We start from the raw sequence: 15,107 nt of genomic DNA, 5'->3' as shown, positions 1-15,107 counted from the left end.
CGTTGTTTTGTTTGGTTGGGCAGGGCTTCAATACAGGGCAGGGTTTTTTAGGAAGCACTTTCCACTTACTCCTTGCGGCCTCGTACCGAATTGATCGTCACCGTGCAGAATCTGGGTTTTTCATCACAGGGCCCAATTCCTCGTTTAGATTCGGTGTTGACTTCCGGTAGGATATCTGGACCGCCAACAAAGTTCAGCTAGCTGGTGATTCTTTGTCCGCACCAACCAGTTCGCGGACACAGCATAAGATAGCATTTAGTACTCGCCGTTCGAAAATTGATTCTATGCTAGCACAGGCCACGTAATTTGTGCCCATTAAGGACAATGCATGTCGTGTGTTACTGAAGTCATTTGTATCACAGCTGTTTACCGATCCCGAAATAGGACTCTAGAAAAATGTGCATACGGATATAGCTTTGGATGATATTATCCTAAGTTATATACAGGTAAAGTTAGCAGGTTTTTTGTTTCAATTAAAAAATGATGAGTTGTCTTATTTTATGGTCTGTTGTGTTTTGGAAATCGGCTTCACAATCTCATTTTTGCCTGATGTGCAATAGCAGGTGGTCTTTTTTGACGATCTCTGTATGAATGAGAAATAAATTATTCCGTTGCTGCATTTTGAAGAGAAAATGTTGCCTCTTTGTTTTACTGCCAACAGTTTATCGGCAAGGCAGTCATCTATGGTCCTTGCTGTAGCTCCAATCAAAAAAATATTCTAACTAAAACCCACCGTAGCAGCCAACAACCGATTCATCAATAATTTTAAAATTTAGATTTTTTTTCAAACACCCTCTATGCACCTTGAGTATCCAGAACAAGTCGAAAAATACCCTCTGGGCGAAATCGGATACGCGGGCGAAAACGAGCTGTCACAACAAAACTCGCTATTTGCCATAGATTACCGGTCGCCGCTTGCTTGAATGTTTGTATGCTTACCTCATACGGTACGCGCGTTTCGGTGCTCTGCATTGCATTCTAGTTGTAGTTAGCTTAAGATGCTTATAGAAAGTGCTCCGGTACAAGCGTGACAGCGTACGGGACCGTTTGTGTTTGTTATCAAATAGTGCGTATTTCGAGGAACAAAATCTGTAGCTGAATCACGGGTAGCACAAACCATCGTGATGTTGCGGATCGTTTGTTGGACCACGGTTATGGTAGCATGCAGCCTTCTACAGTTTACCAGCTGCGCTGTAGAAACCGAAGAACAGAAAGACGGTAAGTGATGAAGATGGTAGTGTTTTTGGTACGATTTTAACATCAAATTCTTGTTTCCGTAGTGATATTTCTACAACCGGGACGCTTGGTTTCGTACGCGTACGATGAGTGGAGCATCTCTAGGCCCGGTTTGCTGATGTATTGCTACCCGGGCCAAGAGCAAACCCTGCTGAACGCTTTCTGTACCGTCTCGATACGAATGCACTGCGATCATGATAACTACAACCAGTACCTGGGCAGTGCTCCGGCAGAGGTGAAGAAGCACTACAAAGCCGAACAGAGTCTGTTTAGCTTTAATGTGTTTGCTTCACGAAAACGACGGCAGGTAGAGCTGGAACCGTTTAACCAAAGCTGTCTCGGTGTGGTTTCTTCCGGGAAGTATGAAATCGAGGTACTGCTTAATCGGTTTGATCTGTGGCGCATTAGCCTGCTGGTGTTGGGCGTACTGCTGTTTTTCATCGCCCTACCGATGAGCCAAAATCCTCTGTTCTACTACACGGGAGGAATACTCATCGGACTGACCTCGTTCGCCCTAGCGCTCGTGTATATGTTCAGCAAAATGATGCCCTACCGACCGCTCATGCTCGGTGTGATGGTGGGCGGATGGACGCTTGGCTTTTACGGCATGCAGATGATGTACGAAAACTTGCGGCTTATCTTTGTCCTTTACCAACATTACGTGTTTTGGTATTTGGCCATCGTTGGATCGATCAGTTTCTTCGTCTGCTATCGGCTTGGTCCACCGAAGGATCATCGGAGCAAACGGGTTATTCAATGGACGCTGCAACTAATCGCCCTGACGATGGTGTTCTTCAGCAGCTACCAGCGAACTCTGGCCACCGGGTTTGTGCTCGTCGTTATTGCGGCTTACTATCACGCCACACCGCTAGCACTGATCCGCTGGATAACGGGTCGGTTTCGCAAACGTTACCCGGGACGCCGACGTTTGCTTACGGTCGAGGAGTTCGAGGAGCAGGGTCGGATCGAAACGGATCGGGCGCTTAAAGATTTGCGTGAATACTGCCGCAGTCCGGAGTGTAAGCAGTGGACGACGATGATGAGGCTGCGTGATCCGGTTCGCTTCGCATCGTTTGTGGAAGGTTCACCGCACGTGATGGATGAAGAGTGCTTCGAGTACGACACTGTACACTCCAGCATAAGCAACGATGAGGACGAGTCGGAAGAATTGCAGGGATCTAGCGAGGAGGAAGAGAACTGAACGAGTAATAAAGGACCTGTGAGAAAAACCATAGATGCCATGGATAATGATCGGGCTGTAACGAGCTCTACAAATAGTCTTCTATCTCAGAGCAAAGGGATAAATACAGTCTTTCGATGAATGAAGCCATCTTAAAACGATGATAGGTTAACTCAGGGTTCATTGTTTTATTCTTCTTTTTTTCTATATTAAGTTGCTCAATGCTTTATTATCGTATGCTCAAATCACGCCGAAACATCATTACATTACTGTTGTAGATATTTTATATGTTATCGAAGATCTTTTCTGTGGAATCCTCCGTATGTTAACTGTTTGTACGAACTTCCGTTTGTAGATGCGCTAAATAAACGTGTGCAGTTGAAATTATGCATAATGTTGGGGGAGTCTAAAATTCCTACTACGTTGGAAAGCTCAAACTATGTAAGTAGTACAAAAGGATGTAAATACAGAAAAGAAGCTCCAAATGCTTTGTTAGTGCATACATTTAATTTCAATTTCTTGTGGGCTATTGGTTACGTTTGAAATTTTCAGCCGGACTACGAATGTTCGTCGGGTTTCTCTAAATCCTTGACTTCTATCTGACGGTGAGAGAGGCGTGCCTGAGACTGAAACACGAGGTCCTTAGGATTAGAGGGAGAATCCAAAACGAAGACTACGTATCGGGTTAACAGAAGTTATGTGGCGGTGATAGAATCCGAGTAGGAGGCAGACAATTACGCCTTGTGGTAATCCGGAGGGCGTCATTGTACTTGCCGTGTTTTAGCTTCGGGCTCTAAGGACTATCTTTGTCGGTTTATGCGAGTAAGGCGTTTGGAGAAGGATTGAACCAGCTCATACACGTGATACTGCTCGTCACGAGACGTTAATGCAACCACAACGAACTTCAGGTTGGATCAATACGAGTTGATGACTTATAAAAAATCGGATCAAGCTCTGGGCCGAATTTCCTGAAAACGGATGGGAGATATTATCTGCAACTCAATTACGTGTTCCATGGAGCATGGAGACAAAGAAGAAGAAGAAGTGAAAGAAAATATTGGATTGTTTTATTCAAATTTTTTGGCGCTAAAACCTCGAGAGGCATTGGCCTAGGACTAATTTTCCTAGGCGATAAAGATAGGATTGAATGCCCGTTCCTGCCATTGGCAGGATGTGGAGCAGCTAATACTGAGCCAACGGTTCACTTCAATATAATCTAAAAATGCACAATTTCTAAGCAAGATATTGAATTATATTTAATGTAAATATTTGTATATTCAAATTCAAATCAATATTATGGTTTTTATGACAACCGCGAACAATATTAACTAAGCGATCATTTAAACGAATCCGATCACGTGCTCGTAACTTTATTTTTAAATCATTCCTTCCATACCGTTTCATCCAGCCGAGCATGTTTATCTGGTTTATCAACCAACCCTACCAATAGATCGAACCGAGAAACCAACCCTATAGATACGAGTTGCTTTTAGTTAGATGAAGTCTCATCACCTACCCTTTTAGATCGAGCTATAGCTAGATTAAACAGACAAAATAAGAGGAGGAAGAGAGTGAGAGATCCACAGAAAAGCATGTGCAACCAGCGTCTTATGCTGGCGGTACATAACATCCCACTCAAAACACGTGTATGTGTGTGTGTGTGCCGTGCTTGTAGGTGGGAATGGGTGTATAGACAAAGGGTATGATCTGATCATTGCACGATCGCCCCTCTCTTTCAATCGCGGTTTGGAGTTTGGACACGATGGGAAAAGGGAATCTCATCGTTTTTGTTTTCCACCAACCAACATACACACACTCGCATTCATGTAAAAGTGTAGCTTACGGGAGAAAAATGTTATCACTTCCTTTTTATCGGCATTATTTCGGTGGGCCCTTTGTTTTCTCGTCGACGCTGGGTTGGTCGGTGGGCCCTTGTTTTCGCGATTGTAACAGTAACTTATTTTACCTGTGGAAAAGCGCCGAAGTTTCTTTGTTGTGTATAGTTCAAAACAAAGTTGGAGAGTTGGTTGGATCGTAACAATGTTGCTGCTAGCATGCTTTATAAAGGCTTGGCACTGTGAAAATCTTCGATCGTAACGAAGCCGCGACATTAGACGGGAGTGCCATTTGATGATTTAATTGAGCGTGAAGCTTTCAGGATTCAGAGGGGACGTGTATTTGGCGGTACAATGGGGATCAGCTGGGCGAATTTAGTTAAGATCTGGAAGATATTTTTGATTTTAATTTTTGTATCGAATTTTGCACGTAGATCACCTGTTGGACTCTTGTTGATCGGCTAAGTTAAGTCATAATGCGTGTGATGATGACCCGATGGTACAGGCGACAGCCGCGCTGGTCTTCGGACGGCAGGACCGGGTGATTCAACTACAACTTCACTATTCAACTACATGTTGTTAACAAGTCAGTAGTAAGCCATTTGACGATCGGTGCGATTTAATAAGTTATAGAGCCAAGAAGAGAAGACATTCTGAACGTTTGATTTGTCGACTAACTCGGGAGGAACTTCTTCTTGACTTAACGACCTTCTAAGGGCAACCCGGCACTCGTTTAATGGCTTACTAGACTTGCTGATCCCACGTAGTTGGATAGTCATCCTTACTACGGAGAACTAAGAAGGAACTATCCTGTTTTAAAAATAAACTCCCCTAAAGCATAAAAAAATCACCCCTTTTTCTATTCAAAACCATCGAAACCATCGAAAGAAAAGCTTTACCCTACGCGCTAGGGGTTTCTGTCAGCCCCAACCCACTTGGGGGAAGCATTTGGCGTGAAGCGAACCGGCTATCCCTACCATCGGCCGTCTCACTTTCCCACACTGTACAGCACCGCATACATGCGTGAACCGGCCAGCTTCGGCACGCCGAAGCCAGCCCGAAGCATACCATGTCCGGCACGGCACGAAGCTCCGGCAGAAAACGGTGTTCGCGTCGCGAGTGCAGTTTGGGGTTGTATCGTGCCGTGCTTTTTGAGAAACAAATCATCAACCGGTCCGTTAACACGTGCGTGCCGTGTCCTCGCGCTCTCGTACGTCCTGTTTGTTCGTTCGCCGCGTGTTTCAATTGCTCTCCTATTCTTTGCGTGTTATTTTTTCTGTACGTGTTGGGGTGCATTTTTTTGCTTCTGTTAGTATTTTGTACACTACTTCTTCTTCTTATTCTTGTTCACCGTGCGTGCATCCCTTCGGTCTGAACTACCACCCTCCCCCTCTCCATTCCACTGTCCATCCCTTAATCCTATGTCTCGTTTCCTCTCCCTTCTCCCTTTCCGATATAAACACACAAACCATACACACGCACACACGCATTACATCTACCTGTGTACAGTGTTTCGCTCTCGCACTAACACAGCAACACGTATGAACGCGCGCGCTGCAGTGCGTTTCCCGAACACACCACACACGTAGTGTTTGCTCTCGTATGCTCGCTCACGCACACACGTCCGAGGGGTTCGTTCTCTCACACTCTCGCGCTCGCTTGCTCTCTCGCTCTCACACCGGTTATGTGTCGCGCGCACTGTTGTTTTCGTTCGGTATTTCGAATTGTCAGTGATTTTTACTTTTACCTGATGGTTTGGTTTACCGTGTTTTTTGTTTGTGCCCGTGCGTTGTGTGTTCTCGCCTCCGTCCATACGCAGATATTATTGTATGGTTAACATCGAAATCGTGGCGCTAGAACGATTCAAAAATCGGCCCCAAATGTCACGCCGGATACAACGTCGTTGCGTGTCCACACTGTTATCCAGCAATAAGAGCGGCGGCGTTCATCGGCCCCTCCGGTCAATGCACAATCTCGGTGTGGTGAGGAGAGTACGGATTCTTGGGAGAACGGTTTGAGGAAATACCCTTTAGGGCCTTAGACCTATCAATCCGTGTGGTTTAGTGTGCGGTGTGTACCAGCAACAGTCCGTCCAGTATCCGTCGTCCTAATCTTATTAGCAGGGCCTAAATCTATCAGCTTATCGGTAGCCATTTGCTTGCCAATACAGCGGTTTTGTGTGGTAATAATAGGTGTCTGTCTGGCTGGAACTAGTGTCTAGTGAGGGTCCGGAATTAATTTGGTGCGTAATATGTGCGAAAGTGTTTCAAGCATTTTCTGGATGCGTTTCGTTTTGAAGTTGCTTTGGGATGAATCTATCGTATATCGCTCAACTGCCAACGTTTGCTATTCAATGCTCAAGAAACAAAGCAACCGTTGATTATCTAGTTTGTCCGGTACTTACAACCCAATCAGACGTGCTCGTGTCGTTCACCGTCGTTCCGGGGGATTCGATTTTTGGTGCAGTGCGTGAATATTGCGTAAATTTTAGAAACATTGGCCAGTTTGAGGTGATTTCTTAGATTAAATTCAAATACCAGATTTATCGATTTGCCAAGACTTTCGCCGGCTACAGTGGATAAGAGGTTAGGGATAGTGTTTTAGTGCTAGTCTGTCATATTTAGTTCGTTAGCAACGCATTATCCGGCCGTGAAAAACGCTTCACAGACGATTTGCTACACGTTAAAAAAAATTACAATTACATTCCGTTTTGTTACACACACACCGTTCACTGGGCGGGATACAACAGAGAGGTGGAAGCAATAATTGTCCAAAATAGAGTGAATCAAAAGAAAAGAAAACCGAGCCAACGATGCCGGTTGCTGTTCCGCTTAAGACCTTGAAACATCGGGTGCGTAATCGTCTGGCCTATAATGATTGGTGTGTGTGTGTGTGTGTGTGTGTGTGTGTGTGTGTGTGTGTGAAAAAGTGCGTGTGCGTGTGTGTGTTTTTTTGCACGAAAGGGAAAGGGCAGTAGAAGCCCAAAGGATAGCGGTAAAGGCATTTAGGAGGACGACTTCCGGTTTTAATCACACCAAGGACGCTGCGGACGATGACTAATTGGGGAAAAACCCTTTGCGTCTTCCGCCTTCTGGACGACATCGCGTCTAATCCGAAGCAGAGGATAATTCTTGATATCGTAATATAGTCCGGTGAGTACTTAAAAAAAGATTATTTTTTGATAAGAGATTAAACATGGCTGGGTTCTATATAATTTTGCACAAGTTGATATACAATCACCGTTTCCAGTGTGTACTAAGATCGGTTTGTCTCGTTGCTGTTACCATCGAAACGTGCAACGCGAAAGGGCTCGCAATGTAAAGGGAAAATTCTGTTGGTAAAAAGTAAACGCTGTCTGTCGAAGTAGCCAAGGTGTGTGTGCGTGTGCACCGGTGGAAACAAATGGAGAAGGGCCGATCCGTGTGGTTGAGCGAGTTTATCCACCCGCGTATCCAACCGAGTAAAGAAAGAGAGCAGACAAGCGGATGATGTTTTGCTACCGCAGCTCGAGTGCGAAAGAGAAGGAGCAGGTGAGCGCGAGAGAGAGAGAGAGAGAGCTCGCTAGGTTTTGCTTTCACCACACACGTGTAAAGCAATGCGACGACTCTCTTGCGATGCGTTTTTCTTTTTGTTCTCTCATGCTCCATACGGTCTCTACTCTCCCACTCTTACACACGCACACATGCTCGTTCATGCTGATTTTGTGTCCTTTTCACGCACGCATATGCATGCTGTAGCTCGCAGTGTTGTATGCTATCCGTCGATCTTCACGCGTTTGCATACTCCGCGACGTTCACTGATAAAAAGATTCTCGTCCGTCCCGAGATGCGCTGCTGCTCCCCGTGGGTAGGGAAGATCCTTAGTTTCCGTGCGGTGATGTTATTTTGCCATTATGCCTCTCTTTCTATTTTCTGAATCATTCTGGCACGCGATGCTTGTTTTATCTACAATCACCGTCCAAAAATAGCTTCCTCAGCGAATGATACGCGAGGGTGGGAGACCTAGTGAATACTCAATGTATGCGATGTGATGTTCATCCTTCTACCTACACATGTACACACACACACGCACGCACAGGTGCAACGGACACTAATTAAGTCTGTACGCGGGGCAGCATTGATAGGACAAACCTCGGCGTCGGTTTCTATAGTGGCGCAAAGGTATAGAGGGCTGTTTTCGTCCTAGACGGTGGCGACGAATGTCTGCGTCTGTGTGTGTGCGTGAGTTCTGTTGAAAAGGGGAGAAGGAGGTTTCCGTCTGGTGCGACACGTGTTTGCGCGTGTGGTTGTGTATAAAGATAGTTATGTATGTGATGGTTGATGAAGGGAGAAGCAGGTTAGGGGGCTGGGCGACGAAGTAGGGGGCATCACCAACGGTCTGCTATTACTTTTCCAATAAATGCGGCAAAATGCGTTCGGGTTTTATGTTGTTTGCCTGTTTGGCTCCTTTGCGCCGGCAATATCCGCGTTTTTATCCATTATGTGTGTGTGTGTGTGGTGTGTACATTAGAATGCAAGTGTGACACCTGCCCACCGCTGCTGGGAAAGCCAGGCGTTGTTACCAGGCATTTGGCCGGTTCCTGTCGATTGCGTGCGGAACGATCCATTCCGATGACGAGTCAACTGCGGCATGTTGGGAAGAATGGTTTCTTCTTTCTCGATTTCACTAGATTAGAATTGGGGGGGGGGGGGGAAGGGGGAGGGGGGGGGGCTAATACAGTGGTATTGATAAAAGCTTGAAGGGAGGAGAAACAGAATCAAGAACGAAGAGAGAAATGAATCGAGATCGCTTTATCATGGCGTTTTTTTTTTGTTGGAGTTCTTTTGCAGTTTCGATTAGGCCATCGCGTTCGAATAACCTTCAGCCGGTGGGAGCAGTAAACGGTGGAGAAGTAGAAGCAGCTAATTCCAAGTAACACAGACCGCGATCGACCACGCTGGTTCTCGGACCGTAAACAGCTGAGACAACAAATTGCAACCCTCCCGGACGGCGTTTGGTTTTTTCATTCTTCGTTAATTGAGTTAAACATTTATTGTGAAATATCCTATTTGTGTTTGACCATAAGAAATTAACCAGAGCACGTTTGGAGAGGCATTTCATTCATGATTTCGATTTCGCTTGCTGGCACCGTTTAAGGTGTATATGAAATTCTTAATTGGATTTTCCGCGAAAAAAATCTTATCATATCAAAATCGTTATGAGAATTTAGTATTCAGAAGTTTCTGGGCAAGTCTATCAAGGTTGGATGTAACAACATAACATAATCTTCTCCATTTTGGCTTATCAACTTACTAAGGTTACAGCGGCCATCAAATGGCTTACTAGACTTGTTGATATCAAGTAGTTGGATAGGCAGACCCCAATACGGTCCTGGCGATTTGAAGATCTTCGCTGCTGTCGGCTCTGTCATCAAACCACCCCAACACAACATCTTATGTCAATTAAAGAAGGAAGAAAAAATCTCATTTGGGGTGAAGCATTGCTATCCCCACGAGACTGCGTCAGAAGAATGAACCTGACCCGTCTCCTCGTTATCCTGACACTGGTTAAGAACCGTCTTCTAAAAGGACGTTTTGGATCCTAGCGTCAAGTCTTTAGCTGATGACGCAGATAAAATCGATTAGAGGATCTCCTAAGCGACAGCAGAAGCTTTCTAAAGGATCGATCAAGTAACAAAAAAAAGTCTGAAGTCATAATATAAAACAACAAATAGCTGATATGCGTCCTGCCGCGGTTGACGAACCAGAAATAGTATAGTCTCATTTTTAGTCTCAGTTATCTCAGGACTCTATCCAAAATTGATTCCTAGTAGTGTTTGAGACGAGATTAGTCTGAATGATGTTTGACTTATTCTGTATGATTTATGCTTGACGTAAGGCTCCAGTGAGCTGGTCATGTCATGAGATTGACACCGGACGATCCAACTCGTAGAGTCCTAGGGCTGTCTGCAGTTACAGTGAAGACCTGGTTTTCTGAATTGAAAAATTGAATCGGCATACGATGTTAGTTTGACCGTGTGACCGCAAAAAAAAGGATAAAAACTCAGAAGCATTGTAAATTCACGAAAGCATGGAAGTGAATCGCTACGATTAATCTTTCATTTGTACCTAAAGTAAACTGAATCGAGGCAATAGCTACACATTCCTTCATTGCATCTTATGATCGATGATTGCAATGGAAGTTTTCTATTAACTCACCCACTCACCCTTGCGCGCGCACACACACACACGTATTCAATTGATGTCCGTCCGTCCGCTTGTTCGTCTTATCGCTTGGCTACGATTGGACGGTACCCGTGCTCGGTTCGGAGCAGCCCACTTGCCATATCGCGCTGTCATCAGCCTCCCCGGGTTGGCTGGTGCGCAACAGCATCGCAGACTGGCAATGGCGGCCAAGGGCGAAGGTGTGCGAGGGAAGTTGTTTTTAAAAACGCCAACCTTTTCCTCCCATAGACACCATTTCCTGCGAGAGGTGCCGATAAGATAAGAATGTTTTCTGCTAGCGCGTGTGGTTGGGGATAGGATAAAAAGCACACCCGGACTCAGCTGGATTGTAATTATTTATGGACCGAACGTGAGCTCCACCGTAGTCCAAGGACAGAGCGAGCGAGTGAGCCGCACACGGGCTGATTCAGCTCGTATTGGAGCGTTCTTATCTTATCGGTGGTAAAGTCAGGGTTTGTATCGGGGACTTCAGTATTGCTTAGTTGGCAGCCATTTTATGTTTTGTGAGGCATTTTGCTATTGAAAAGATACTCCCCATTCGTTTCAAAAGAGGCAATTTTGAGGCAAAGAAATTATTCTACTACTCGTACTAATGCTACTTCTATCATGCGTTTACCGTATCAAATGAAAACTACCCGTTTGTTCCACCCACCGAGACGAAATGCGCCACATGTTTGCATGAAGGTTTGACGCAAGTGGCGAAAATCACGCCAATACGACGATCGATCATGCTTGGTCGTTTAGATTTTTGTTATGCCTCAGTGCGTCGTTTTTTTTGCTTGTTGCTAGACTAAAAAAACGAAGTAAAAAAAAAACACCCCCCAAATCGAAGATCCTTCACACCACGAAGCAATTCGATGTGTCATTCGAGCGTTTTGCGCTGCGATACGTATGGGTTTTCCGCCCAACAACGCCGTCCGCACGTACACCGACTCTGTTGGCTGTTTGGTTCTCTGTATGCCACTGTACGGCTTCTGAATCGTTAATGACTTCACTTCAGGTGAGATTATCCGATAAAATGCGGAATTTTTGTACCGTCTGCTTCGTCTTCTTCACTCGAACCACATGGTTCGATGGTAAGTTTTTCGCGGTTATGTCCTGCCCGCGAATACCGTCACATCAAACACCGTTACCATTTGCGTTTGGAGTTCGCTTTTGCCCCTCTGTTTTCACAACTGCCGCCGTTCTTACTGCCACTGCCTTCGGTGCGACATAACCCGGGCTGGTTAGCGTGTCGTTATGGCGCTCACGATCCTGAACCCCGCTGGATGATGGCTCCACCGGCTCCCGGAAAACATTGCGTGCTAATTGGTACTCTAAGGCCAAAGGACCAACCAAACACGGAGCGCCGGATGGTAACAACAGCAGGCAAAAGAAGGTGGATAGTATAAAGGCGTACATTGTTAGCACAACACTAACGCCAACTTGTCGTGTTTGTGGCCGTTGGCGTTGATCAAGCTGCTGTAGTACCGACGCTGCCGACGATGACGGCGGTGACGATATCCTTATGAATCATCATCGTCCGCCCCCGGGTATCGTCGGCTAACGCCGGAAGAGAGACTATACATACACACACACAAACACAGCAAACCCCGGGAAGTGGGCTTGTGATTAGGAAAAAGTTTTTGCGGAACGACTTTCCGAATATCTATCTTTGCTGTGTTCCGCCCAACCACACTCAGGATGCTAGGCTTCGAAGTGCACGAAGGATACAGACATAGGAACATCATCATCATGACACACCATCAGGCTGGACTGTACTGGAGAAGTTGTTAGGTTCTCAGGCTCTAAGGGGTTTTGGGGTACCTAGTGGAGGTGTCGAACGAAGAATTAAAACAAATTATTCAGATGAACGAATGTTGGGCCAGTGTTGTTAAGGGGTGGTGCTTGCTGTTGGCTGTTAGTGTGTGCGGTTTTCCAAAGCAGAACAGGATACGCAAGATGATGCCGCAGTATCGTGTTTTGGTGCCTTGTGTTGAAATTGTTCCAACATTTTCTTTAAAAAAATACCAGTTTTGCTGGGTTGTTTTGCTGATTCGTATCAGGATAATAACTGTACGAGAAAAGGTTTGGTACTAATGTGTAGTCCTGTTTTGGGGACGAAGTTTCATCCCCCTCTTATTTTTAAAGAGAAAAATTCACAGGTAAGACGAGTAATACCTCTCCAATCCGCATGATTGATACGTCACTTTAAACTCGTACCTATCTCCAAAGACCTCTCCAAAGTGTGTGAAAACGGTTCCATTAGTTGAGTGGAGATTCAATACTCGGATCCAATTTAGTGATTTTCATGATGCTATCCTCCGCATTGCGTCCTTTTACTCTTAGTCATCGTGATATCTCATATCCTTTAATAGCAGGGATTTTGACGATTCGTTCGTTCCATTCCCTAGCGTGTCTCTCCATCACCCAGTGTGATTGTAATTGGTACGGACGACATCGAAATTGTATTTAATTTGTGTCCCCAGTGTCTCAAGATTGTTTGGAAGAAAGCTGTGCCCTTTTTGGGGAGTAGCCTGGCAACCTTGCGAAGGAGCTTCAAAAGTTCACGAACTTTGGCGAAGTACTCCCGGACGTTTGGTTGATTCTGTTTCGATTTTTGGAGCTTCCTTTCGTACAATCTTTTCATTTCGGTAGTATCTAGCGGGGAAGTACTTAAGGAAAAAAAAAGCAACTAACAACGAAGCGCACTGAAATGGGACCGGTGCGCTGTCTCGTCTCGGGGTCATCAACGTCCAACCGTTTTGTTTGCAAGTTGTCTGAGAAGTTGCGTCGTCTTGCAATGGTTTATTTGTTCCTGGCTCTCGTTCCTAGCGAGTGAACAGCACGCTTCACGGGACACGATCAAAGGGCACATACACACACACACACACAACTGGAACACAACGCACATAAATACACACGCACATCACCAGGCAGGAAACATTGTGGGAGAAGTATTGTGTATTGTTGTTAGTTAAAGTTTGGTTGTGCCTGGTCTGGTCTGGTACCTCATCGTGCGTTTTGTTCTCCTTTAGTCTTTGTGTGTGCGTGTGTGCCATTTTTATCCAATGCAAATGAATAAATTGTTGCGCTGCAGTTTCAATGTGGGTGAAAATGTTAATATCAATAATGGGAAGGAAATGAAATGAAGGGAGAAAGGTTTGCGAGTTAATAAAAGAATTTGTTGCGATTTTGTGGGACTGAAGTTGCAGACATGTCACATTTCCACACAGAAATAGTCCTCGCTGTTTGGAAGCCTTCATATTATGCTGGCTCACGCCAAATTCTACGGCGGTTGCATCATTTGTGATTCATGCAGCAAACGATGATGACTCATTGGGGATTTCCATCGAAAATTTGATAGTTTCAAGCTATGTTACCTTCAATTAGGATAGTTATGTAACATTAATTTTACAAAACCAATTAAATGTCCTTTTGCAAGTCTCAATATTTCTACTTGCAATCAAATGTCTAGCCTAGCTTGATCATCTCACCAACGCACACCGGTCCGCACGCGCCCTGATGCTGCTCTACTTTCGGTGAAGTTGTTTTCCCATCTCATCCGCCTGGCTGTGTTGGAGTTGTTCCAAAAATAATTCTACCCCACTCAATCACAACTACCACTACGGAGGCATACAAAAAAAAAAAAAAAAAAAAAACCCACCCGCACGGGATACAAAATGTATGTCCTATTTCCATCCATGCGGGGGGATCCAAAACCCGATCCATTTACCCAACAAGGCTTACACATTCGCGGCTGGTTTGGCGGGGTTGTGTGTATGTATCGTCACGGGTAAAGAGAGAGAAAAAAGAAAGAAAAAAACCCCTCACAAGGAGTCACCGACGCCTGATTCTTGCTCTTTGTTGTCGCGAAGTTGCGCGTGCATGAGAATTTCGAATCGCGCGCCCGGCCTGCTGCTGTGATGTTCGCGTTGCGTCGTTCTCGCTCGCCGTGGTTTCCAGCTGCAAAGAGCGGCACGGATCACGAATCGCCGATCGGCGGTGTTGTACAATGGATCGTGTGTGATCATGCGCTTTCGGTGGTGTGCTCGCGGGACCCGCGGACTCGGAAATGGCTGAACCGATCGTGACTGGAATGAATTGATGCCGTGAACTGTGGTGGTGGACTGAGGTTGTTGTGCCTTTTGTTGTTGTTGTTGTTGTTAAATTTTATTTAAACCAACAGCCCCCCCCCCCCCCTGTCAACCAAACGCACACACGCGCACAGGGCAGTGAAATGAGTGTTCTGATCCGTAGTGGAGTTCGTTGATGGGGGAGGTTACGTTGAGAACGAAACAGGGGAAAACATTTACCCTCGGCAATGGGGGTGGGGAGGGAGGGATGATTAAACGAGTGTTGTGGTGGAGATAAACAAAAAAGTGAACACAAAGCGGCCACTCGATATCAACGCATTCTCTCTTTTTTATGATAATGTTGATGATGTTGCTGTTGTTATTGTGAGAGATGTTGGCTTTTGGCTTAAGGGATTTGGTTTTTACGGTTGTCTCTGCAATTTGAATGTGTGAGTATACATCGTAACCAAACACCCAGCAAATGTTATGGGAGAGTATTCACTACCAACAAAACTACAGTTGAATGTTCTTTCTATGCCGTATGGCGCATTTATGCTTCGTGCACATTGACCGATGT

General features: G+C 45.4%; 1 protein-coding gene across 1 annotated transcript; it reads left to right on the top strand.

The window, feature by feature from the left end:
• Positions 1 to 1,103: 1,103 nt before the first annotated feature.
• Positions 1,104 to 2,460, top strand: LOC126564759 (nuclear envelope integral membrane protein 1). The gene is made up of 2 exons (XM_050221858.1): positions 1,104 to 1,218; positions 1,281 to 2,460. Exons 1-2 carry the CDS (start codon positions 1,125 to 1,127, stop codon positions 2,435 to 2,437), a joined length of 1,251 nt encoding a protein of 416 aa, XP_050077815.1. The 5' UTR covers positions 1,104 to 1,124; the 3' UTR covers positions 2,438 to 2,460.
• Positions 2,461 to 15,107: the final 12,647 nt, after the last annotated feature.

Source organism: Anopheles maculipalpis, chromosome 3RL, assembly GCF_943734695.1.
Source record: "Anopheles maculipalpis chromosome 3RL, idAnoMacuDA_375_x, whole genome shotgun sequence".
Lineage (NCBI taxonomy): Eukaryota > Metazoa > Arthropoda > Insecta > Diptera > Culicidae > Anopheles > Anopheles maculipalpis.
This window is presented reverse-complemented; position numbering and strand designations above follow the sequence as displayed.

Excerpts from the sequence above, each read along its gene's own strand:
- LOC126564759 (XM_050221858.1), top strand. The coding sequence starts at position 1,125 with ATGTTGCGGATCGTTTGTTGGACCACGGTTATGGTAGCATGCAGCCTT. Across the intron at positions 1,219-1,280 it reads AACCGAAGAACAGAAAGACG|TGATATTTCTACAACCGGGA; the intron begins GTAAGTGATGAA and ends TTGTTTCCGTAG.